Source organism: Centropristis striata, chromosome 7, assembly GCF_030273125.1.
Source record: "Centropristis striata isolate RG_2023a ecotype Rhode Island chromosome 7, C.striata_1.0, whole genome shotgun sequence".
NCBI lineage: Eukaryota > Metazoa > Chordata > Actinopteri > Perciformes > Serranidae > Centropristis > Centropristis striata.
Genome location: NC_081523.1, coordinates 4900076 through 4926759, shown reverse-complemented (window position 1 = coordinate 4926759; position 26684 = coordinate 4900076). Strand labels below are relative to the sequence as shown.

General features: G+C 36.4%; 1 protein-coding gene across 1 annotated transcript in view; it reads left to right on the top strand.

Moving 5' to 3' along the window:
- Positions 1–26068, top strand: part of ppil2 (peptidylprolyl isomerase (cyclophilin)-like 2) — a 42821-nt gene extending 16753 nt beyond the window's left edge. The window contains exons 13-20 of the mRNA XM_059338164.1: positions 6302–6391; positions 10445–10478; positions 16462–16579; positions 17629–17685; positions 21196–21268; positions 22185–22247; positions 23653–23795; positions 25821–26068. Coding sequence (XP_059194147.1) covers positions 6302–6391; positions 10445–10478; positions 16462–16579; positions 17629–17685; positions 21196–21268; positions 22185–22247; positions 23653–23795; positions 25821–25923 — 681 coding nt within the window. The 3' untranslated portion in view covers positions 25924–26068. The remainder of the gene's footprint in view (positions 1–6301; positions 6392–10444; positions 10479–16461; positions 16580–17628; positions 17686–21195; positions 21269–22184; positions 22248–23652; positions 23796–25820) is intronic.
- Positions 26069–26684: the final 616 nt, after the last annotated feature.

The following is a 26684-nucleotide window of genomic DNA, read 5'->3' as shown; positions in this document are numbered from 1 at the left end:
CACACAAATCCACAGCTCACCTCCCTTTAAAGTGCCCATTTGCTCGCCCAGAGTTGGGTGTTTTGGTCGCCTCTGCCCTCATTGTCCCCAACTTTGGGAGAAGTGTGAGGGGGCAACCTGTACTTTAGTCACACATGATATCGAGGACGTCACAGCTTTAGTTTATTTAAAGCGCCGTCCGTGGTCAGTGGTAGACAGGCTTCACCTGAGTGGGATGGAAAAGCAGGACTGTATCTAAATTTACATTTTAGTCATCCAAAACCTTTTCTAAATCTGTCAAAAATCCAAATATTCCATTTTTTACTTCAGCCAAGAAGCTTATGGTTTGTTTTTTTTTCGGCTCAGTTTGTCTGTTTGTCACAGGATTACAGAAAAACTACTCGCTTGATTTTAATGAATGCTTTTGCACTGGCCAAAGAAGAGCCAATTAAATTATAGAGCAGGTTCTGAATCATGGAGCGGAATCATTGAAGAATTATTTTTGCACTTTCGTTAAGATTGTGAGAAAGGCTCTCCCAGTGATCTCCTAGTTTACTTCGAGTTTGAGATAAAATAAAATAAAAATACTAACAAATGGCTGCATGATTAATATTATCTTAATATGGACTAGTACAATATCCAAATCACAGGAACTTGTAATTTTGTTTAAGGCAAAAATATGTGTCAAAAACTTAAGAAACTTCACAATAGCAGTCAAAACAATCACAATAATATATTTTTTCTTTTCCAAAAGGGCTACCTAAATAATATAAAACAAATTCACACAGTTAGAAAATATGTATGTTCTAGACAAAGATAATTTCTACCTTTTGACAGTGTTTTTCAGATTATCTTATGTTATATTTGGGTGATACGGTACAAAGCATGAAATTTGGATAACTACATTCTTTGAATACAGTTATATACAGTTTTATTCAAAAGCTCATTAAATGCACAAGATTCTGGCAAAATCATCATTTTAGGTACATTTTAAATATTTCTTTATTTTTTTAGATTAATGGAATTATTTGAATGGGTTTTCTGGCCTTATATTTAAGGCTGATTGCATGGGGAATACAAGAGCCTGCAAGCATATGTGAATAAGACATTTTTTGTTTGTTTTTAAGTTTTCTGTCTGCGTCATCAAACACTGTTTCCACTCTCACATCAATGATTGCTGACAACTTTAGGCACCTAGGCATGTTTCTAAATTGGAGTGCATTTTAACCTCTTCTCAGGTTCAGACTCACACACAGAAACACACACAGAAACACACACAAACAAGCAGACACGCTACATTAACCTCAATTACAGGGCAGCAGCAGATAGAGATCTCTGACGTGAACGATTCTGGTTCAAAATCAGAAAGGATTCAGATGGCAGGAGTGGCAGAAACACAAAAAGAAAAGGCTTGTATATTTTCACAAGCACACATTTTATTTATATAAGTTATCTGATGTGTCATTATTTAACTTTTAAGGTGTTCTTTCCCATTGCAAAAAATCTATTTAATGTCTAAATGGTTAAAGTCAATCCATTTTTTTGTCTAGTGGTTTAAAACAATAAGCCTCTTTGTATCGGAGCGCTTTGAAAATCTGGGATTTATAATAGAGGGGAAAAGAGGCAGAGCGTTGAACCCCAACTGCAAAATTGAGACGTAGCGGATAATAAGACCAGTAGAGCTGAGACGAACCTGTCACACAGCGAAAGGCCAATGAATAAAAATAGGTTTTTACGAAAGCATCTGCTGATTCTTGGAAACCAACGACCATTGTTGCCAAGGGGGAAAAAGTTACACACACACACACACACACACAAAAGTGTTCCTCGAGGCTGTTTGACGCTAATAACAGTAGACCTGAATGGCGTCACAGTCAAAGCCACGCCTCCCTCTCTGGACACAAATACCAGCTTATTTCACACAGTGCCAGTCGACAAAATTAGCTTCTGTCAGTGAGTGTTTTTGTAATTATTTACAAGATTCCTACCAAGGTTATAACAGTTTTGTTTTTTTCATTAGTTTTAGTTTTAATTTTGTTGTGAATTTTTGTTTTCAAATTCAGTTAGTTTTAATTAGTTTTGAGAGTGAATTTGCTCGTTTTAGTTTAGTTTTTTGTAGTTTTAGTTTTAAAAATTACATTTTGCCTTTATTTCCTTAGGCTTATCCATCTCAGCCCCGATAAGGTAGTTCTGGGTGCACAACATCCAAAGTTTACAGAGTGTTGTGCCAACAGCAAGTTTGCGCAAGCGCACTTCGGATTACCATAATAACTAAACGGTTTATGCTATCGCAAAAATGTTTTCTGAAAGCTGAGAAGTTTACAGCCAATATGGTGTCATTACGGTAATTTCACTCTCGTCTCTCCCGGAAGGAATACACACACTCAATGGCAGAGAAATAGAAACACTGGATTATATATGAAAAAGTTGACAAAGACGAAAACGAAGGACATTTTCACTGTCATTTTAGTTAGTTTTGTAACCACACAATACAGTTTCAATTAGTTATTGTTTTTTTAAAACACTCTTGTTTTTATTTTTATTTCAGTTAACAAAGTGTTTTGTCAATCCTAGTTTTGTTATTTCATTAGTTTTCTTTAACTATAACAACCTTGATTCCTACAAGTTATTTTATGACTCAGGACGTGTCTCCAGCAGGAGACAAAGGGAGAAAAATCCAGATGTTTGTTTACACCAACAAAACAGAGCTTTGTAGAAGAATGCCAAGCCGGGCTCCTAGATACGTAAGACCGCCTCAGGCAACAGTTGAACTCTGCTTCATTGCCGACTTGTGTGTGTGTGTGTGTGTATATATAACACACTTTCTAACAGGTCAGACAGAGTTACAAATGTGTGACTCTGTTTGTTTATGTGAATGCAAAGCTGTCAGCTCTACCTGGAAGTTGAAATATAACCTGCCTCTGAAGCTTCTGAGACTCACTAAAGGCAGCGGTGTATAAAGATGATGGAGTCAAACGGCTGAGTCATCCCGTCTCTTTGTAGGTACAAATTCACAAGTCTGGGCAGTTTAGCAAGTGCTGTAACATTAGGGACACACAGCTGAACTGCACATCAGCACTGGCCTGGAGTTAATAGGAGCCTTTATGGATACTTTCTACTGCCTGTATGTTTTTGGTGTCTGTTATGAAGGTTTTATTGGAGAAAAAGCCAAAGTCTTTAGTGCACTGCTCCATAGGCCCAATACATACAGAAGAGTAGTGGATGATCTGGGTATTTTTGATGCAAAGTCTGACTTTTTTGGCTTCATGTGCCACTGAGTAACGTTGATAGGGAACAGGCAGAACCTGCCTCCAGCTAGGGCTGTGCCATATCGTATTGTTCACGATTATAATGGTATATTTTTTTAATGGGTAAAAAAAATGCATATCTTGATATTGGCAACATTCCTACTTCTTGAAGTAGTGGCGTAAGGGTTTCCCATTAATGACCTAGACTGTGGTGACCCGCCAGAGTCTCATGTGCTGCACTAACGTCACATGTCAAGCTACTGAAAGTAAATTTACACTATTCATAATATAGTTATTTTGTGTTGTGTTGCCATTGTTCAGCAGAGTGTCTGTCACCCGTCAGTCAGTCAAAACCCCTGACCCACCTCTCCGTCCTCCTACAAGACATGTGTACGCATTCACACACTGAATATACCGAACTCCCACTGCGCTTCAAAACAAGAACCTACCCGTCTGTATCAGTCCCGTCCCCACATCATCTCTCTGCGTGCGCGCAAGAATAAATAAATCCTATCAACCTGTCTGGGCCGTCAGAGGTTAAAACACACTGCTGCATTATGCCGTTCGTTAGCTGCGAGCTAACATTAGCTAACAATTAAAGTTGTGTTAATCACAAAAAGCTGCTATTACTTCCTGTCGCCAAACAAATGCAGCTTTCAAAATAAGAGCACAGAATCCACCACATAATTTACAAGAAGACTGTCAAAATAAGATGCCTTAAATAAAACATGGAAGAACCTTTATTCTCCTTTACAATAATTAATTAAAATAGGCAATGATAAGATCAGTGTATATAATAGTGACAGTGAATAGTGGCATTAGAATGTATGAGAGGCACCAAATTTGGGCTTTTATGAAAATAGATTCTCCAGTGGGAATGCCCCCGGACCCCCCCCAACCAGCTATTTTTCAACACTGTCTGGCTGCTCCATGTCCTAGTGGAAAGCCCTGTAGACTGTGAAAAATGTTATGCGAGGTGTTTGCTCACATTTAGCTCTCAAAGTGGACGAGATTGATCACAATGTACTATAAAATGTACAAAATGTTCTCCCCCCGGACCCTCTAGATGGTTATTTTCATTATTTGCTAATACTCAAGGCTCAAGAGTAAATGTTTTTTATTTGGCAACTTTTCAGATTTGTATTTTACACTGCATTTAGATTTATGATTGATTTTTATTTTGTTGTACGATTTTTATTTATTTTTACAGACTAAAAATTAATTTTCTATATATTTTCAGTATTTTTTCTAATATCTCCAAGAATATCATTATCACAAAAATACTCTTGATAATCTTTTAGGGCCGTATCGCCCACCCCACCTCCAACACAGTATCCACTTCTCTTTATACATCCGTGGATAAATGGAAATGCTAGCAACTCTGTAACTTGGCGCCTCTCTGTGTTGCATTAAATGTGAAAATTGAACCTAACTTGAGTGAGTGCAACCTCACCTATCTGGGCAATTTACTCACCGCCTGGCCACCGTTCTGCAGCTGCACCACCAGCTCTCTCTGCTCTGCCGACTCCACCGAAATCTTCTCGTCTGCAGCTCCGTCACGTCAGTCTGCCAGCCCGCTCTTTTAGAAGTTGTGTCTTGTCTCTCTGCTTGGTTTTTGTCTGTTGAAGATACAAACAGGGCAGAAAGGCGGCTATATTAAATTTATCCAAGTTACTCAACCTTTCTGCATAAAATATGATCAGAAGCTCCATAACAAGCCATCAGGGTAAAAACACATCGTTAAAATTGCTATAAAGTTGTATTTGTTTTAAAACACTTTGTGAAGATTATACGTTTTTCCAGGCACTTGACATGGAACTAAGCATCAATTTGTGATTAACATTTTTTATTTTCCGTTTTCATTGTGCAACAATAAAAAAAAGCCCCAAAAAACAACCCCCACCCCCACCCCCAACAACAACAACAACAACAAACAAACACCATCAGTGCTAATCACTTTCTGGTTACAAGCATCTCTCACTATGCTCCTTCATCTATTACACACATACAGAACCAAAAATAAACTGAGGCTCAGACTCAAAAACTGAATCAAGGAAGGTCAATACAACAAATACATAAATGAAGCATTGCATTAAAGACATAATTTGTTTATAGGTTAAGAATAATAATAGCAAACATAAATACATACATGAAAAAGAAGAAGCACCAGTATATATTTATCAACAATTAACCAATTTTTTTTTTTTTTTTTTAATTACCGTCTCTCCACTATATAACCCCCTTCAGGAGCCTTTAAGAAAGTGTAAATATTTACCCCATTTTGCTTCATATAGATTCAGTCTACCCAGTTGTTTACATGGCGTTTTTTCGAATAATGAGACTTGTGTATCAAGTATTTGTCTGCCTATCATAATACTGGTTTGGACAAAGCTTATAATATGTTTATCCTGTCCTGTCAAAACTGAATGATCACTCAAAACAAATAATCTTGGACTAAATGGAGTTTGCATCTCTGTAATCTCACGTAGATTATCAGAAATACTGGTCCAAAATTGTTGGACTTTGTCACATACTAAGCATCAATTTGGATTGATATTATAAAGAGAACACTCATTTGTTGTGGTTAAAATGTGTTTCATTCAAAAAGGATAATGTTTTATATGTCTAGTGACTATTCAACGACATCAGGGCAGGCTGTTATAAAAGTAAAGTGTGTTCAGACAGTTTGTGACATTCAGCATCCAGTTTATCTAAATGTTACAAGGTTGACTTAGTGATAGCGGGTATGTTACTGTTATCAGGAGCTTTCCTACTCTATTGCAGACATTTGATTGATTTTTTTGGCACACAACACATCACTTTCAAAAGACTCAGCAGAGATTTCCAACAACACTGTCTGCATGTTTGTTTGGGCTCAATGCTTCTCACTAATTTTATAACTCTGCAGTCGATTTCAGTAACAATAAGCTCAGAGAGCAGCTGGTATTATTGGCAGTGGAGAGCCCATTCAGTTTGTCAAACATTGGACTTGTGTTGATGAATAGCTGAGAATAGTTGGGAATTATTTTTTGTTTGTTAGTTTGTTTTATTGTTGGGTTTCTTCTTTCCCCCAGGTTCCCAAAGCTGGAGAGAATTTCATCCGTCTGTGTAAAAAAGGCTACTATGACGGGACCGTCTTCCACAGGTCCATCCGCAACTTCATGGTAAGGACTTTGACCAGACAAAAAAAAAAGTGTGGTTGACTTATCTCCACCACAGCCACCAGTGTACTTAAAGTGACTTTGGTGCATTCTCACATCCACAATGACAGGTTAACCACCAAAACTAAGTGCCACTTTTAGGTTTGATTGCTGGTTTAGACAGATTATAGTGAGTTAAATGGGAATACGGAGACGTGCAAACTCCAAGTGAGATGTTATAATCAGCTCTTTGCAGATAAACACGATTTTTTTTGTCCCTCTTGGAACTCTCCCATTACTGGAAATGTCCCTGATTGAATTCCAAAAACAGCCCTGTCTGTTGTCAAGGAAATGTTGATAAACAAAGGTACTAACTTAGCTCCACCTTCTTGCCCAAATATGGTCAAAACATGATGTTGAAAAACCCAAATGGTGAAGGCTAAAAACAGTAGTCAACAAACCAGTGAGTGCCATCACAGGGACTACGTCTACTTATTTGTTACAGTCTGTGGATTTAACTGAAAATATGAATTAATTAATAACCAATCAAATAAAACAAATCTAAATTAATCAAAATACTTAATTACTAGAATTAGACTAGGGCTGCAACTAACGATTATTTTCATTATTGATTAATCTGTCGATTTTCTAAATGATTAATCGATTAGCTGTTTGGTCAATAAAATGTTGAAAAATATCAATCAGTGTTTCCTAAACCACAAGATGACGTCCTCAAATCTCTTGTTTTGTCCACAAACCAAAGAGATCTTCAGTTTATTGTCATAAAGGAACAAAGAAACCAGAAATATTCACATTGAAGAAGCTGAAATCAGAGAATTTGGACTTTTTGTCTTTAAAAAACTGCTCAAACCAATTATTCGATTATCAAAATAGTTGACGTTTAATTTAATAATCGATTTATTGTTTGATTAATCGAAAAATTGTTGCATGATCCGGGTATTTCTGGATGGCCTGGAACATTTTGACAGGTCATCTCTCCACCACCTCCTCCAGTGTGTCCAACCTGGCTCCAACCACAGAAACAGCTCTTTAGACCAGAACCAGCTCTTTAGACCAGAACCAGCTCTTTAGACCAGAACCAGCTCTTTAGACCAGTCTGTCCAACCGCCTTCATGTCTGTGTCTGAAGCTGCCTCCCCAGCAGGCTGCAGCATAAAACAACACACAACATAAGCTGTTGTTCACCATTTTATTATCTTGTCTTTTAATTAAATACTAATATATTTGAGTGTTTGCTGCTTCAGAGATGAGTAAAAACAGCATTTCTCCCAATTGGAGCTTCTAAACAGACTGAGACGTTAAAATCCAGCTCTCTGATCAGCTGCTCGTCTGTGTATTTCAGAGTCTCTACCATAATTAAAGTGGCTCTGAGTGGACATCTGGTCTCAAGGGGACCCCTACCTTATTTTTATTCGGTCCCATGGTTTTTATACACAGTGGCAACTCATGAATTGTTTATCCATAATTACTGTGCCACTTACGCCTTCGACTTATCGTCTGTAGTTGAAAAGTGCAGGAGGGCGCCTTGGAGAGAATAATTTCATAGCAACAAACACTTTTAAAGCGTTGTGTTAATGGGAACAGAATTGTGGCCCTCAGTTCCCTTTTTAAAAGCAGTTTATCAGGAACTTACGAGCGTACAGAACGTCCAGAGACGATCCTTCTAAAAGTCTGACTTTGAAACGTGAGAGGCCCGTCAAGGCTGCTTCCCCTCAGGCTCAAACTGAGATAAGAGTTCCTCAAGACTGATATGATGCAACTGTTTCCCACGTGAGTCCGCCTAGCTACTACACTATAGTGCAATCTTGCAGTTTCTTTAAACCTGCTGTCTCCATTCAGTCAGGCAACATAAAGGCATTCATCGCCTTTGATTCGTGTTCGCTGAAACCAACAAAAATATCATCAAAAGCACATTTTTGTCGGTGAAGAAGTGTGAAGTCGAAGAGAATAGACTGACATTAATTTAGTTTTTTATACTTTTACCATTCCGCCCCATTTTTTAGAGTGGAAGGGGATTTTTTTGAAGGGGAGACAGCAGTAGATGCCACATAGAAGTGGTGTGCATCATCTGAAAGCTGGAACCTGAAGATTCATTTGAGATGCAGCTCAGCACTGTGTCAATTTTTTACAGTCATAAATATGTAATGAAAATAAGTGAAATAATAAAAGTTATCTGTGAAAGTGTTTAAGCGCTTAGAATCTTATGGTAGACGTATATGGAGGCCGTTTCCATGCTATATTATGTCTCATATTTTGAGTTGGTAGTATTTGTTACAGAATTGGTCCCAAAAATTTTTTTTACTTAATAATTGATCGACAATTCTTCAAAAATACCACATTAAGACACCAAGATCATGAAGAACACCATATAAAAATCCATGCTGTGTTTTGGTAAAAAAAATGTTTTGACAGTTTGGTGATTTCTGCAAAAACTGCACTTTTTGGTGATTGGATGGTGAGCATTACTTTTATGTAAATAGCTGAGAAACTCCCTTAAAAACCCTCACTATACCTGTGAAAGCTATAAATCCTCTGAATGCTCTAGGTCTCCAGTTTATAGCAAGGTTATTATAGTTAACGAAAACTAACAAAATAACGAAAACTAGAATTGAAAAAACATTTTCGTTAACTGAAATAAAAATAAAAAGTTTTTTTTAAAACGATAACTAACTGAAACTGTATTTTGTGGTTACACAACAAACTAAAACCAACTAAAATTAGTGAAAATGTCCTCCGTTATCGTCTTTGTCAACTTTCTTCATCCGTAAAACCTTTTTGGTTGATATAAATCTATTTCATCTATCTGGTTTTATAGCTTACTAAACTTATTGGGGCTCAGATGGATCAGACAAAGGAAATAAAGGAAACATTTATTGTGACTTTTTTGAATCTCGCACCCAAACTAAAACTAACACTAAAACTAAACTAAAACTAAGCATTTTCCAAAAAATAAAAACTACTTAAAACTAGCAAACTCGCTCTAAAAACAAATTAAAACTAACTGAATTTGAAAACAAAATCCACAATGAAATTAAAACTAATGAAAAATCCAAAACTATTATAACCTTGGTTTATAGTTGTAAAGTTTCACAAATCTGTGTAACTAACACATTTATACTGCATCAGAAAAACTGTGGGTTTTTGCCTTAAGCTGCATGACATTAATATAACGTGGGTATGACTGTAAGGGTAGACTTGTGGGAACCCATAGAGCCAAACCTGGAAAATAACGCACATGGAGTCGACCTTTAACTAATCCATGAATACAACTCCTCTACTGCCTTTTTTTTTATATCCTCTCTACAATGTCAGCCTTGTTCTAGCAGAAGAGTCTGACCACTATTTACGTGTTTTAAGTCTTTGTTTCTGCTTGTAGTATGTGGTCGGCCAAACAATTTCAAACCATAAAGTGGAAAATGCAGTTGGCAGAAATGAGCACTTTGCCAGGCCTCTGCTCAATGTGTCCACGTGTGTTGTTCCACACAAACAGTACAAGGAGTCACTCATCAAAATTTTGCTCCACTGCAGCACTGGAGGTCAAAAACCCCAGTGTATCTTTAAACAAGAGGTCCAAAGAAATGCACAGAGCTGTACTCTCCTATATCAACAATAACAGGAAAGTTGAGCCTTTACAATGAACAATAGAGGCCTGTATCCTTTGTCAGTGACTACTAGTGCTTACAAGGAACTTGGATCTGGGACAAAAGGGAAATACTGTAAGGTTAATTTAAAGTTTCATTAGACATTTTTTCCTATTGTAGGTAATGGGAACAACTCTTTTAACCCATTGAGGCCTAAAACGCCTGTAAAACCTCTGGGCGATTTTAAAATAAGCCCCTAAAACCTGAAGTTTTTCTGGAAATTCAACAGAAGTGTCAACACTTCTACTAAATAATACATTTTTCAGCCTCTGTAGCAGATAGAAATTAAATTAAAAAAGTATTTCAGAGCTTATACAAATACTACAAAATGACGTATCTCCTTTCCAGGCTTCAATGGGTTAATGTGCAGCAGCTAACGTCAACCAAACCTAACAGAGTTTCTTTTTGTTTTGCAGATTCAAGGAGGGGACCCCACTGGCACCGGCACAGGTAAGATGAGGACTACTGCACTTTAACCACATTTTGAATTACATAACACGGCTCCGTTGAATTATTAATAGTTCCTTTTTTGAAGTTTTGCGTAAATAACGCTTGCAACTCAAGATGCAAGTCAGGAGTGTTGCTAAATATACTCTGTGAAGGCTCATGGGAGTGCAGACGACACTCTCTTACACACACAAACGCACACAGACGGAGAGATGATGTAGATGGGAGAAGGCTGAGTGAGTGTAGGGAACAGAATAGGGGCGTGGTGAACAACCAATCAACCAGCAATGGGTGTAATTTTCCTGTTTTTAAAAGCCAGTTTAAAAGGCAGCTCGGTGTAATTGACTGTGAGGCCTCATACAGTTAATTTCCTGCCTTCATGTCGTCTGTGCTGCTCTGAGAGGCTGCAGCACAAAGTGTGCTTTGTGTCTGTGGGCGTCTCTGAACACTACGCAAAACGCGTCCGCCATGACAGATTTATGAAGGTGCAGAATTCCTGGCCTGTGGGGAGAAAGTCTCCTCATCACCTGGACTAAACATGTGCTCACGACTCATGAAAAGACCTTTAACTGGCTTTTAAAGATTAATTTCTGCTCACTGTTTAACAGTCCTATACAGCTGTACATTTCTGTTTACTTCCCTTGGAAAACTACCGGAAATCTAAGCTTGGGAATTTTGGAAAATCCTCAATTTCAATAAAAGGCATACATCTTTTTAAATAGTGAATTTATTTGGATGGAAAATACATAAAAAATACTAGGTCTTTCTGGGTCAAAGTATGTTTAGAGTTGCAATGGTTTGGTACATTTTCTTGACATTTCTGGTAATTTCCCACGGGACGTTTAGCTAGGAATTTTGGGGAAACACTTTTGCTTTTTTAAATGTCCATATAATTGATAATTAGAATAAAAAATCCACATACAAATACTTCAGAAATTGACATGTTTTGGTAAAAAAAAAAAAGTGGCTGGTTGCAAAGAGACAATTCACAATTTCAATATAAAAGTTAAACTTCTTTAAATGGTGAACTTATTTGGAGTAAAAAAAAACATTTAAAAAAAATTGGTCTCATGCCATGTTTTGGGTCAAAGTATACCTTGAGTTGCAAATGATCGGTAAATTTTCTGGAAATTTACAGACATTTTCCAGGCAAGTTAAACTTGGGAATGTTGGGTTAGAAATTAGATTTTAAATCCATTTCTCAATATAAAAATCCTATTATTTTTACTATTTTTTTAATCGTGAACTTGTCTAGGGGGGAAAATATTAGGTCTTATAAGTATGCATAAGGTTAGAAGGGGTTCATTTTTTAGGGAACTTTCCAAGAGAAGTTAAGCTTGGGAATTACTGGGGGAAATTTTATAATTTCATTTTCCATGTAAAAGTCACACTTTTTTTTTGTGAAGAAGGATTTACAATTCTGTCTGCTTTTGATAAGCCTGAGCAAATAACCCCATTTTCCATTTTATTCCCATAAATCTATTCCTGTAGCATGCAGAGATTGTGTGGTTGGTTATTAGCATGTACTCTAGTGTATCATTAAGAAGAAAACCACACAGGCAGCTGCTGTGAAGCCTTGGACTAATGTCGCTCATTTTGTTGTTTTCATTCTGTGTTCAGTCTGCTTGAAATATCTTTTTTTTAAAAACTTGTGCAAAACAAAGCGGGGGTGACAAATGTAATATTTTCTTTGATAATCTGCTTTCTGAAGAGGTCATTTGTCTGCTCGCATTCAGTGGTGAAGATAAAGACGAGCTGCAGGAACAATAGGGGGGAAAAAAAGTCAGCGTGAAAGTCAGCGTGCAATTTTGGAAACAAAGATTTGAGTGTTTTATGCCAGGGGATAGAGATGGCAAAATAAGATATTGATGTGATTCTCTCTTGACACTTGAATTTTTTTGAGATTTAAGTGTCAAGGAAATCCCACAGAATTGCCCACACGTTGAGTGGATCTCTCTCACACATTCGGCACACTGCTCACTGTACCGTTCACACTTTCCTCAAGTTCAGAGGAGCCTCATTTATCTAAAACCCTTCAGAACGCTCCGGAGAGAGAAATGTTTTAAACATTGACTTGTAAATGAAATCCCAGAGACGCATTCAAAATATGAAACGGGAAGCACATTGAAATGGCCGATTAATGCGTTCATTAGTGGAGATGCTTCACAGCTGTCAGTGAGTGGAGGTTATTTTAATAGTCCTGCTTCTTTTCTGTTTAACCTGCTGGAAGTTTGAGGTGTTTATGTAATTCAAGGGGATTTTTAAAAAGTTATGTAATTTTTCTGCCGCTAGGGGTCACATAATAAAAACAATAACAAAAGACAGAGTTTGGAGATGTGGTGAAGCAGCGTGGGATCATGGGAGCTGTTGTCTTCACCACCATTGGCATCATTACAGTCAGTTTTTATTGGTTAGGTTCAGTCTTCATGTTTCAGGAGGGTTTTTTTACTGGCAGCCGAATTATTCGCAGAGGTCTCCTTTCTCCTAAACAAACAGCCCAGTGACTAAAACCAATAAAAACACTGAATAAAGCATTTTACATTAAAAATTAGTCTACTTAACTGTAAAAAAAAAAGGTTTCTCTAACTTTGAAATATGATGAAACTGAAAAAAAACAAGTTTTTAAAAATTGTTTGTAAGATAAATACAATAAAAGATAAATATAAAACATATATGTACATTTAAATAAATAATATAAAATTACAAATAAAAATAAATTAGTTAAAAATAAATATGATCAACTGTGTTGTAATGCTTTGATTAAAAACGAAAAATTGTGGCTAAAACTGGATTAAATGTCAATATAACGCCATTAGTAGATGACCAAACGAAACAGGCCGTATATTAGATTAAAATGACAGAATTCTCAAGGTTTAAATAGTTGGAAACATTTGTGAAAATGTAAGCGCACAACTCAACGTGTATAATATATAATTGTAATAAAGTGTTCTCGCCCTTTCTTTATACATTTTAAATGCAGAAATGTTACGTATTATATCTTTAAAGCATCAGAAGGAATGCAGTTTTATTAATTGATTAACTCTTTGGTAGGGCTGGGTGATATATCGACATAAAAGATATATCGATATATTTTTAAATGTGATATGGAATTAGACCATATCGCATATATCGATATAGTTCAAATTCTTACCAGGGTTTGTCATATTTAGTTCTTTTGTAATGTTTGTTATTCTTTTCTCATATAAATATATTTACTTCAGAAAAAGATTGGCCTATTTTATTCCATAGGCTATTTTTATTCAATATATTTTTTTCATTTAAATGTGCACTTTATGGAGCTTTGATTTAAAAAAAAAAAAAAAAAAAAAAAGTAGTCCTGTTGTTATACAGTATTTATGTTCACTTAAATAAACTACTTGTGATATGTCATATATGGCTTTGACTTTGACTGAACATTTGCTCTCACTTTGGGATAAAAATATCGGGATATATATCAATATTCAGCCTACATATATCGAGATATGACTTTTGGTCCATATATCGCCCAGCCCTACTCTTTGGTGAAAATTAAATTCCCTCTTCCTCCTCTTCTCTCGCTGTCCCTTCAATTATGATCCAGTCGAACTCTAAAATGTCAGCGAGTTGATAAATAATTCAGAAATGTCACCAGGGGAAGTCGACGGCTGCACATAGCCCGCAAAGAGTCGATTGGTCGCTCGTATGAGTTTACACTCCAGCACAAACACACACATACGGCACATTCTGTACCTATACGTGTGCACGCTGCCTCCTGCACGTACACCAGCTGGCAGGACAGTGAAACACACCTCAGGGCGACAAATCCTCTTCCCCCCGTCGGGAGCCAATAAGCTCCTGCAGTGCGTATTCCTGTATACTCATCATGATGATTCTTAATGATGAAGTCAGTCTGAATTAATGATTCACAGCTGAAGGCTCGCAACATGGCTCCATGTTCAAGGGCAAACAGGCCTTATGAAAATACACGGGGCCTTATTTCTGTTTCTAATGGTGCAGTAATTTGAGTAAAGAGCATTGATAGAGCCAGCAATTTGTGTCCTTTTTATACAAACTAAAGACCTAATTATGGCTTTAATCATGTGTGAAAATATAAAAATGTAACATTGCACATTGGAGCGGAAAATTAAACTCCATATGAACGCCATCTTACCAGTTTTTCTCCCTAAAGTGTACCCGTTTTTGTTTACATACATTAAATCCCAGAAGGAGCAATTAAATGACAGATTAAGTGTCAGAGAACTTATGCTCGAAAGTGCCAACAAAATGACTTTTCTTTAAAGAAAAATGGCCTTGTCCTACCAGCCACATCATCAGCATGAGTTTATCCGAAGATTGTTTTTCATGGATAAAAAGTGAGAAGTCCAACCAAGTTTGTAAAGTTTCCCTTCTTCCTAACGAGGATGTTGTTGTTCGTACATTGAAAGATGCCCTGTGGAGGCCTCTTGCAAACAAACTTAGTTATTTTTACATTCACTGTGTTTCTCACCAAATAGCATTGTGTGCATCCCTGAGGCCATGTCAAACACATTTTCTCTGTTGTTAAATATTTGCAAAGTAAAGCTAATGAAACCTGCATTGTTTGTACAAGTTAGCAGTCTTCTTTTCACCAACGTTTTGATGGTTTGGTGTTTCGCTACATTTATTGGTCATCACAAGTAGGCCTGGGCGATTATATGACTCGATTAGTGATCGCGATAAATTTCAGGTTGATTACGGTGATCAGCTGTGAGCATATTTACTCAATCAAACATGTCGGAAATGTGCGTGACAACAGCCAATCAGAGTCGACCTTTCCTTCTCCACTTCTGTTTGTAAGTTGCCGGAAAAGTAAACCAAAAGACCGAACGTGGTGCTAAACGCGGAGCTGAGGGCAGAGAAATAGATGTCAGCCATGACTTGGAACAATAAACCAAGTACAGGAGGTACAGGTGAATGTTGGGAAAGAGCAAAAGAAATTACAATCTATCCAGCGCTGTATCGAGAGAAAACTAATATTCACAGCACGGCACTTCACACACGGGTATGGTGCATTCAATAGTGTCGGAACAGCTATGGTGCGTTCAACAGACTGGGACATATGAAAACTAACAGAGAAACAAGTTATTACTGAATAGAACTTAGTTCAATAAACAAGTTAATGAAACATAAACAGTGTGGGCTTTCTAACAACAACAAATCTGCTCAGTCATTTGAATAAGTTCCACCCAAGTGATTATACCAGGGCTTGAAGCAGAAAAAAATCCTGTGCCTGAATTTTTTTTATGCATCAATATTACGTCTTGGCACCAGATCATCAATCAATCAATCAATCAATCAATCAATCAATCAATCAAAGGGTCTCAGAGGGTCGGAGACTACTCTCTAGTTTCTGTAGTTTTAAATACAGATGCTTTAAAACTGGCAGTTTATAAACAATATTAAAAATCATAATACTAATCGAGATCCGACTATGTGAAAAAATATACTGTGATAATTTTTTTTTTCATATCGCCCAGCCCTAATCACAAGACACCCTCCCTTCATTTGACAGACACAAGACCCATTCACACAGGACTAGTGTTTTATCTCCCATGGACCATGTACACTGACTTCCTTGCATTTGAAATAGTTCTAGGGGGGATAGTTCGGAGCACAAGATACAAACAGAACAGGGACCTGATGAGTTTCGCTATAATCCAGGAGCTGTAACCTAGCCTACCTGTGCTCTTTCTGCTTATCATATGTCAAAATGTCTTCTGTGTAAAAGGTCTTTAGTCTGAACAAATATTGCAGCTTCGCCTAGAGAAACTGCTACATCTTCAAATGCAAATCTTAGGAAACACTACTGATTACCACTGAGGGACTTGAGGTGCTATATTCCTGCAGCAATAAGCACTTTCCAGGAAAAATGCTGCTGTTATTTAAAACTATTTTTTGTTTGAATGTCTCTCTCTCTCTCTCCGTCTCTCTGTCTCTTTCCTCCCTCACCCACTTTCCCCGTTCCCAGGAGGGGAGTCCTTCTGGGGGAAACCTTTCAAGGATGAGTTTCGGCCCAACCTGTCTCACACCGGCCGGGGGGTTCTCAGCATGGCAAACTCTGGTCCAAACACCAACAAATCTCAGTTGTAAGAAATGTTTTTTTAAATGCCTACACTTTGAACAATCGCTCTGTGCTAGAAAGTCAGTCAGCTGGGAATTATGTTTTTTGCTTGTTTTGATTTTTTTATGGTCTCCTTCCTTTTGATTTCTTTGCTGAGGCCCCACAGGTGAATCAGGCAGAACAACTTCAATGCTGTCAGAATAAAATATCATATTGAATACATTTTATGCACTATGGTATTTACTTATTTAGTAGTTAACATAGTTGTTTTTGGAGATTTCATCCAAAAAAGCACATTTTAACAATTCTTCCCCAAGAAGAATGTACTGTAAAATTTGTACATAAATAAAACTTACTGACCACATGCTCCAAAAAAAAGGGAGGCCATAATTCACCTTGTACAAGTAATGCATTATTAACTAAAGGCAGCGACGACACTGTTTAGGATTGTGTTTAACATTACAGTTAGACACACAATAAACCTGTGATGTTCACAAATGCATATAGCAAATGTTCCAAACTAAAATTAAGATCTAATCTAGAGCTGCAACAATTAATCGATTAATCGAACAATAATGAACAATTATTAAATTAATAGTCAGCTATTTTGATTGGTTTGAGCAGTTTTTTAAAAAACAATAAGTCCAAATTCTCTTATTTCAGCTTCTTCAATGTGAATATTTCTGGTTTCTTTGTTCTTTTATGACAATAAACTGAATATCTTATTGAGATTTGAGGACGTCATCTTGTGGTTTGGGAAACACTGATTGATATTTTTCAACATTTTATTGACCAAACAACTAATCGATTAAATAATCGACAGATTAATCAATAATGAAAATAATCGTTAGTTGCAGCCCTAATCTAAACCAAAACAAAGACTGTGTGTTGAAGAGTATGAAGCAAGAGATGGGTCCCTGAAGAGTCTAGCAATAATGGCACTTTTTGTTTTTGAAGGTTATTCTTTGTATCTAATAAAACTAAAGTAGTTGTGTAAGCAGACTTTTCACTTGTTCATTTACTGAACCTTGTTTTCTGTCAATGTAATGTTGTTTTTGTTCTGTTTTCTCTCAGCTTCATCACGTTCCGGTCCTGCACATACCTTGACAGAAAGCACACAGTATTTGGAAGGTAAACCTCGTTTTTTTGTACTATTTATTTTTTATGTGTTTTTAAACTGAGTCCATTTTTGGCTTCGTGACTGTTCGGTCTAATTTAGCAGCTGAAGCAGATGGATTTGAAAGGTTACAATCCTGACAGACACTTGCTTAACGCTTAGTGTCATTAACACAAACAGTTGGGTCATCGCCACATGTTCATTTGACTTCTCTTGTTTATCTTTCCTCTCCTTTTCTTCCTCTCTTCACTCTGTTTCTCTTTCTACCCTTCTTATATTATTCTTTAATACATATTTGGTTCCTTTGGAGCTCCAGACAGTGCAAACAATATTGTGACTCCGAGGCTGACTCCTGGCTAAGAGCAGTGAAAAATTTAGTAGATGCTGAATCCAAACTGAAGGCGTTCTCTCTCTCTCTCTCTCTCTCTGTCTCTCTCTGCTGAGCTGAGCATGATCTAAAATGGTTGTCTTTTTGGAAAAAGCTCTGGCTGTTGTCTAAAAATATACAGTCTGCTTTTAACTGACTGGTTCTTTACATGGTCAACACACTCAAAAAGCTTCTGCATTAACCCCGTGTCCAGGTTTTTATCCTTTTCAGACGGTAGTCTTTGCACATTTAATGGGACTGCCAGTGTCAGTCCACTTAACCTGATCTATATATAATAAGGACCCTTTCATGAAATGCAAATCCGACTGGTCTTTTTTGTCTTTTTTTGTATCTGGTTGCTACGATGTGACGACAGCCAGGTAGTTCGACTGCGGTCCTATAGGTTTAAAGGGATAGTTCAGAGTTACTGAAGTTGGGTTATATGAGGTTCTTATTGTTAGGTGTGCTCCAATGCTATCGTCCTTTTAAAACTACAGGTACATCTCAAACTTAGAATATCATGAAAAAGTTCAATATTTTTTGTCAATCATTTCAGAAAGTGACACTTATACATTATATAGATTTATTACACATAGAGTGAACTATTTCAAGCCTTCATTTCTTGTAATTTTGATGGTTTTGGCGTAGAGATAATGAAAACACAAAACTCAGTGTCTCAGAAAATGTGTGTACAGTTAGCATGCTGGTTGTTTACAATAAGCGGGGGACGATGTGCAGTCAGCGACGGCGGATGCAGTTGTTGTGCTGAACAGTGAAATCTGAAATGTTCATACACGGCTTTGGCACCAATTCCATTTATTCCACCAAACTTTCTGGAGTTGTGCCGTTGGGCAACTTGGCTTCGAGTAACACACTCACTATGCTTCAGCTGGCTAGCGTGTGTGTGTGTGTGTGTGTGTGTGTCTCCCACAGAGAGCAGGCTGAGTGACAGGAGAGGGACAGAAGCAGTGCGACTGGAAAAAATGTCGATGGCTTATGTAAACAACAATTATTGAGTCCACAAAAACTATTGCGTCCATTTTTATATATCGTACGATAAGTCGATATATTGTAGAGCTGCAACAGTAATTGATTATTAAATTAATCGTCAACTATTATTACTTTTTTAAAGACAATAAGTCCAAATTCTCTGATTTCAGCTTCTTCAATGTGAATATTTCTGGTTTCCTGATTCCTTTATGACAATAAACTGAATATCTCTTTGGTTTGAGGTCGTCATCTTGTGGTTTGGGAAACAGTAATTGATAATTTTCAACATTTTATTGACCAAACAACTAATCGATTAATCATTTAAATAATCGACAGATTAATCGATAATGAAAATAATCGTTAGTTGCAGCCCTAATATATTGACTATCGTGAAAGGCCTAGTATGAGGTCGTCAAAGGTAAATTGTGGCATTGATATTCTTTTTTTAGAATCTTAATAGTCTTGTGCTAATGGCTATCCTAACAGTTTTTTCAGATCTCTAAAGGTCAGTGAGTCATGGAGTGTTGGAGCTCCTTTGTTCATCCCAACATGTGGAATCAGAGCACATGTGGCCTGAGAAGCCCCCCTGCTAGCTATTGGGTGTACTGTTAGTGTGTCTTCTCACTTGCCACATGGTAACAGGGGGCCCCCATGGGAGCAGCTGGATAAAGACTTTGCAGTTAAAAGAGCAAAGTGAGAGCAACTTCTTTTTTAAAGTGCTCTGCTGTGTTTACACCATGAAGCCAGTGTGCTGATAACAAAGACTATAAACATTTGCTTTTAGCAGCAACTCGTGTTCACTGTTGTCTGAGGAATATAATGAGGTCTGCAAAATCCCCCAGCCGCTTTAGGATATACTTATATGAGAACTAAAACATTAAAAAGGATGAGATTGTACCACACAGGGTTTTTTTTTTTTAATAATAGTCAAACGTTTCTAAAACAGGAGGAAATGGTGCATTTATTGGGGAAGATTTTCAGCTGTGGATTAATCCACATTTGTTGTTCTAGTGAGTATTTGTGGCAGCAGAGCGATGTATCTGGAATTGAGTCAAAATAAACTCCAGTGTGTGTTCATGGTAATGAAGGAACAGTGTGGATCACTGATGTGTTTTTCAGCAGAGCTCCGTGGCACAGAGGGATGAGATGTGCATGGAGCTTTTTGCTGCTTTCCCACAGTTGTAAAGTACGAAGGACCACACTACGTCTCAAAAACAGATTTTCCTGGATCACACTTCATCTTCTCACTTGTGTCACGACATCTTGTTTTGTTGGATGATATATTATACCAGGAGGAATTGGCATGACAATGAATTTAAACCGTAACAAACTAATTCTTAAAAATATTCAGATATCCGAATTGGAATGTGAAACATGTCTGTGCACTAGACATTATGTTTCTTGAAATTACCAAAGGTACAGTATGAGGATGCAGAGAAATGTTTACCAATCCTAAATCAATTTGATGCTTTTAAGGCACAAACTTTACTGCCAATAAATATTAGGTTACATAATACAATAACCTAGGGCTGGGCGATATGGACCAAAAGTCATGTCCCGATATATTTAGGCTGAATATCGATATACGATATATATCCCGATATTTTTATCACAAAGTGAGCGCAAATGTTCAAAGTCAAAGCGAAATATGTCATGTTACAAGTAGTTTTTGAAACCGTTTATTTAAGTGAACATAAATACTGTATAACAGGAGTACCTTTTTTAAAAAAAATCAAAGCTCCATAAAATGCACATTTAATTAAAAAAATATTTAAAGTAAAAAAAAGCCTATGAAATAAAATAGGCCAATCTTTTTCTGAAATATATTTATATGAGAAAAGAATAACGAACATTACAAAAGAACTAAATATGACAAACCCTAGTAATTATTCTTTATATATAAAGAAAGAAAACAATTAACTATATTGATATGTGATATGGTCTAATTCCATATCACATTAAAAAATATATTGATATATCGCCCACGTCCAGACTGATAAATGTCGAGCCTTGTAGAAATGATCGTACGCACAGTTTACGCTCACTTTCCGTCGTACGCTCATTTGATAAATGAGGGCTAGTGTGCTTCCATCTAGAATAAAATGTGCTAAATACATAAAGTTTTGCTTGCTTTTTTGTCATAAAGGATGTTTTTCTTCTTTTGCAGGATTGTTGGTGGATTTGAGGCACTTACAGCCATGGAGAATGTGGAGAGTGATCCCAAAACGGACAAGCCAAAGGTAAGAATTTATGAATTACATCTCGTGTTACAATCTTAAAATGCAGCTGTTAGACCCTGTCCAGTGTAAATGACAGAGTGCAACTGTACAATCAGTTTAAGTTCACCAGATTACTAATATTCAGAGCAGCTGAGGAGTTCAACACACAGCCACAGTGCCATGTCAGTATTTTGACCCTTACGTGGATTACATAAAGGTTAGTTTGGAACAAAAAATGAGGCAGGGGCCAGTGAGGGATGAGTTTGAAATGTCAGTGAGGGGCTAAATTTAATCTTGGCAAAGTGCCTTTCTTCTATATAACATATATTATAGTATTAATGACAGCAACCTGCAAGCAGGAACCTGATAGCTTTATTTTTATATATCTATATGTTTTAGATGGTAGATACTGGTATTTGATATAACTTAATATTTTAGATATTATTTGTGTATTATGTAATTTAACCCTCCTGTTTATGTTTGTTTCTCCAGGAACAGCAATAAACTGGGGGGTTGTTCAATCATACAAAAGTGTCAGAAACAAAAAAAATCCCAATAAACATTGTTTTTCATTAATTACTCCATTACTAACCATTTCAATCACTATTTACTGCAGTGGTGTTCTTTCCCTCTCACAGATCAGGTTCAATGAGGAGAATTCACTCTTTTTTCATTAAAAAAAAAGCATGTTGAAACTTTATGTACATTGGAATGAACTACATATAAAATACAATGGTTTTTACATGACATATTTTACATTTAATTTCTTTTTTATGGAAAAAATTATTTTAACCATTTTTTAAAATATTTTTTTAACTTTGAAACGGGTCAATTTGACCCGCAACATAAGAGGAGGGTTAACAGTGATCAGCATTATACATTATAACAGTATATTTAGTTCTTTTGATTGATTCTTTTCTCTTTGTCTGTTTTACAGTCGGAGATCAAGCTGATCACTGCGACTGTGTTCGTGGACCCGTACGAAGAGGCTGATGCTCAGGTTTGTATCTCTATCAATACCCACTTTACTTTTAATATGAACGTTTTTTTGCTACAAAGAGAAGCTCCATCTCGGAGTATTAAATGAAGAATTTCTGAATTAACAATGCAATGTGTTAAGAATTTGGACAGTGACCCAACTCATAATAATCACATAACTGTAGTGGACGGAAACAAGCTTTTATTTTCTCAAAATTTGCGTAAAAGTTGGATGGAAACAGTGTGCAAAGCTGTTCGTCCACTGTCCTACAAACACAATCCACCCAGAGCTTGTTGTCCCACCCAAGGTTATATTAGTTTTGGATTTTTCATTAGTTTTAGTTTTGATTTTGTTCAAATTTCGTTTTCAAATTCAGTTAGTTTTTTGAGTGAGTTTGCTAGTTTTAGATTATTTTTTATTTTTTGAAGATGCTTATTTTTTATTAGTTTTAGTTTTTTTGTAATGGGCTATGTGATGGGTGTGAGATTCAAAGAGGTCATAATAAATGTTGCCTTTATTTCCTTTGGATTTATCCATCTTAGCCCCAATAAGGTTATTAACTCTTGACAGTTCCGGGTGTTTTGAATTTTGGTTGGAGTGTAGACATCTCAGTCTCGGTAAACATATTCACCATGTGTTCCTGCAGGTTCACTAACCAGCAGCTGTTTAGTTGGAGCTAAATAAATACATTTCATATCAACCAAAAAGGATAATGCAGTGTTTCCCCTATATGTATCCTGCTGCAGCTACTGGATTTTCAGCGGTGCTACTAAAAAAAAAAATAATTTGTAATATCATGGCAGAATTGAAGACTTTCACTTGCACACAGTGAAAGAACAACATCCAAAGTTTACAGAGTTGCGACGGCGACACTTTTACCATAATAACTAAACAGTTTACGCAATCGGGAAAATTCCAATGTTTTCTGAAAGCTGAGAAGTTGCTCTTTACAGCCAATATGGAGTCATTACGGTAATTTCACTTGCGCTTCTCCTGGAAGCCCACAAAGCAGGAATACACACACTCAGCAGTGGAGAAATAGATTATGGATTATGTATGAAAAAAGTTGACAAAGACGAAAACGAAGGACATTTTCACTATAATTTTAGTTAGTTTTGTAACCACACAATACAGTGTCAGTGAGTTATCGTTTTGTTTTGTTTTGAAATTATTATTGCTTCAGTTAACAAAAACGTTTTTTCAATTCTAGTCATCGTTATTTCGTTAGTTTTTCGTTAACCATAATAACCCTGCTCCCACCTGCATTTAAAGCTCTCGCTGCACAGTGCAAGTTTCAGCATGGAAGTAACAATAACTGAGCATGAAGTCCTGCTGTGTGAGCGTATAGCCTCTGTATCCTCTGATCTGGTGTGTAGTTGTCAGGATTTATGGGATTTGTGTGTGTTCTTTTTTTTTTTTTTTTAAGATTGCAGCAGAGCGAGAAAAGGAGCTGCAGAAGGAAGAGGAGGAGAGGCAGCAGACCAGCATGGCCCAGAAGAAAGCAAAGGAGGAGCAGGCGCCTAAGACCTTCAAAGCAGGTGTGGGGAAATACATCAACCCTGCCAAGACGTAAGGACACAAACACACACACACACACACACACACACACGCATACTAATTTACTGTTCATATGTTTCTGCTGTGGTAGGCATCGCTGTGACGTGTGTAAATTGCACAAGCACAAAGAGAAAAAGACTCTTTATTCTACTTTCCAGGCAGAATTTATATTAAAAAGTTACCCTGTCCTTCACACATCCATTTAATTTTTTTGTTCTTTTATGACAGTCTAATGTAAGCGTCTTGAGGAACAGGAGAGTAATGAATGGAGGATAAAACATGATGATTACATAGCGACACAGAACGAGCAGAAACAGAATGTGCAAAATTGCCAATTATGTAGAAGATTACCCATTTCCCCCAGGGGGATAATTCAGGTTTATTATCCAGACCATATTTCAGCTGAGTTCAGGTATATTGTGTTGTTTTTATGTGATATTACAACATATTTCATTTCTTTTTTTTCCTTCCAAGTTTTATGTCTAACACTTGTGTTGGCAGTGTTGGCCCGAGACTTATAGTTTGTAATAAAGTTTACTGTTCAAACTAATCTTAGTCAGATATGATGAAGAGATAAAAACATTTGATTCCGGTCTCTTTGCATTATTAAATTCATGAAGTCCACATGAGGGTTTTTTCGGTAGAATCTCTTCTGTAAAGAGAATAAAAAAGAGACATTACATCAAAGACACTTTTACAATGTCTAGCCCTGTAGCATTTGTGCGGAAATTTAAATTACTGCCATTATGCAAAATGAAGGTACATCAGCTGAACTGAAAATGATGTACTTTGGCTAAAATGTGCATTTAGAGATAATTAGGCTCATAATTTCTCTCTCATTGATGGCTTTTTAACTTCAAAACTTCCAGATCTTATTCTTCTCCTGTCATCACATCATGATCACATATTTAGGTTTATGCAAAGTGTTTCAGTATAAACGGTCTGTCCATTTTCTACAGACAGTTAATTGTAAAGTTAGCATGTGAGGTGTTTAAGCTGTCATTTATGAGCTTTTTAGGGTTTTATCAGTGCAAAAACGCTTCCTCATTTGTGCATTTAACATGAGACAGAACTTTATTACTCCAGAGGGGAATTTTTGTGCAGCAGTTGCACTACAAAGTACAGTGTCAATTTAAAATTAAAGACAAAAAGATTATCAAAAAGGTGCAGACAAAATGTACACAATGGCAGAAATGTAAACTGGTTAGCAGTAAGGATCATAGATGTGTATGAGAATGTAGCTTATATGTAGGGCTGGGCGATATGGACCAGAAGTCATATCCCAATATATTTAGGCTGAATATCGATATATAATATATATCCCGATATTTTTATAGCAAAGTGAGAGCAAATGTTCAGCCAAATATGATATGTCACAAGTAGTTTTATCGAAACCGTTTATTTAAGTGCACATAAATACTGTAGAACAACAGGAGCACCTTTTTTTTTTTTTTTTTTAAATCAAAGCTCCATAAAGTGCACATTTAAATACAAAAATATCTTAAATAAAAATAGCCTATGAAATAAAATAGGCCAATTTTTTTCTGGAATAAATATATGTATATGAGAAAAGAATAACGAACATTACAAAATAACTAAATATGACAAACCCTAGTAAAGGTAGCATTTATATATAAAGAAAGATACATTTTTTATATCGACATATCACCCGGCTCTACTTATATGTATGCATTTTCAGTACAATTCTGAGAAATACAAGTATGGAATGGACATTCTTTAATATCCTGCACATTAATCAAGACTAAATAAATGTTATTAAGTCTGATTAAAGGAAAACTGTTTTTGAAATAGCAGAGAATTAATCTGAAAGGTTTGTATACTGTATTTAACAAAGGTATAAACATCACAATTCAAGAGTTTTGAGATGTAAAAAGGCAGAAAAAAGCTAGCAAAAACCCCGGTAAAATGAGGAACTGATCAGAGAAACCTGTAATCTACAAGAAACAAGACGCATGCATCTGTAGGAGAAAAAACAAAACAAAGCGCTGATTGTAATATTATATTCTTCTCCCTTAGAAAACGATTCGCTGCTGAAGATGAAAGCGGGCCGTCCACCAGCGGAGCAGTGCCCAAGAAGTCCAAAGGCAAGACCAGTTTCGGAGACTTCAGCTCCTGGTAGCATCGACACATTCTGCATTTACCCTTTGTCTTTATTTTTACGACTCGATTGAGCGCGAGCATAATTCATTTCATTCTTTCTTGTGTTTTTCATCTCTTGGTAGTGTTTTTGTCTTGTGAAACAATTAAAGTTACTTTTTGAAAAGACATCTGATTTTCTTGGTGTGACTGGTCATTTTAAGACAGTTTATTTACACAGTTTTGATGCTATGGAGCATTTTAAGCAGAACTAGAACATTTCTAAGTAAATTGTGAGTGTGCTTGAGTCTGGCCCATGACTCTCACCCATACATTATTGATTACAATTTGAACTGTTTTTAAATTGGAAAAGAGGAAGAAGTCATGTAAGATAATGTCATGTGTATGTGAGATAACGAGAAAAAAGTTGAAGTCACGAGAATAAAGTGAAAATGAGAAGAAAAAAGTAAAAATGAGGAGAATAAAGTCAAAATGAGAAGAAAAAAGTCAGTCACGAGTAAAAAGTCAGAATGAGAAGAATAAAGTCAAAAATTACAAGAAAGAAGTCAAAATAAGGAGTAAAAAGTTAAAGTCACAAGAAAAAAAGTAAAAATGAGAGAAAAAAAAGTCGAGGCAACAAAAAGTCAGAATGAGACAAAATTATAAGTCAGGAAAAAAAAGTCTAAGCCACAAAAAAAATGTCAAAATGCGGGGAAAAAAAGTCAAAGTCATGAAACAAATGAGGCTGTGTGTGCGTCCTACGCCCAAACTATAACTCTGACAGCTTTAGCAGACCAATGTGAC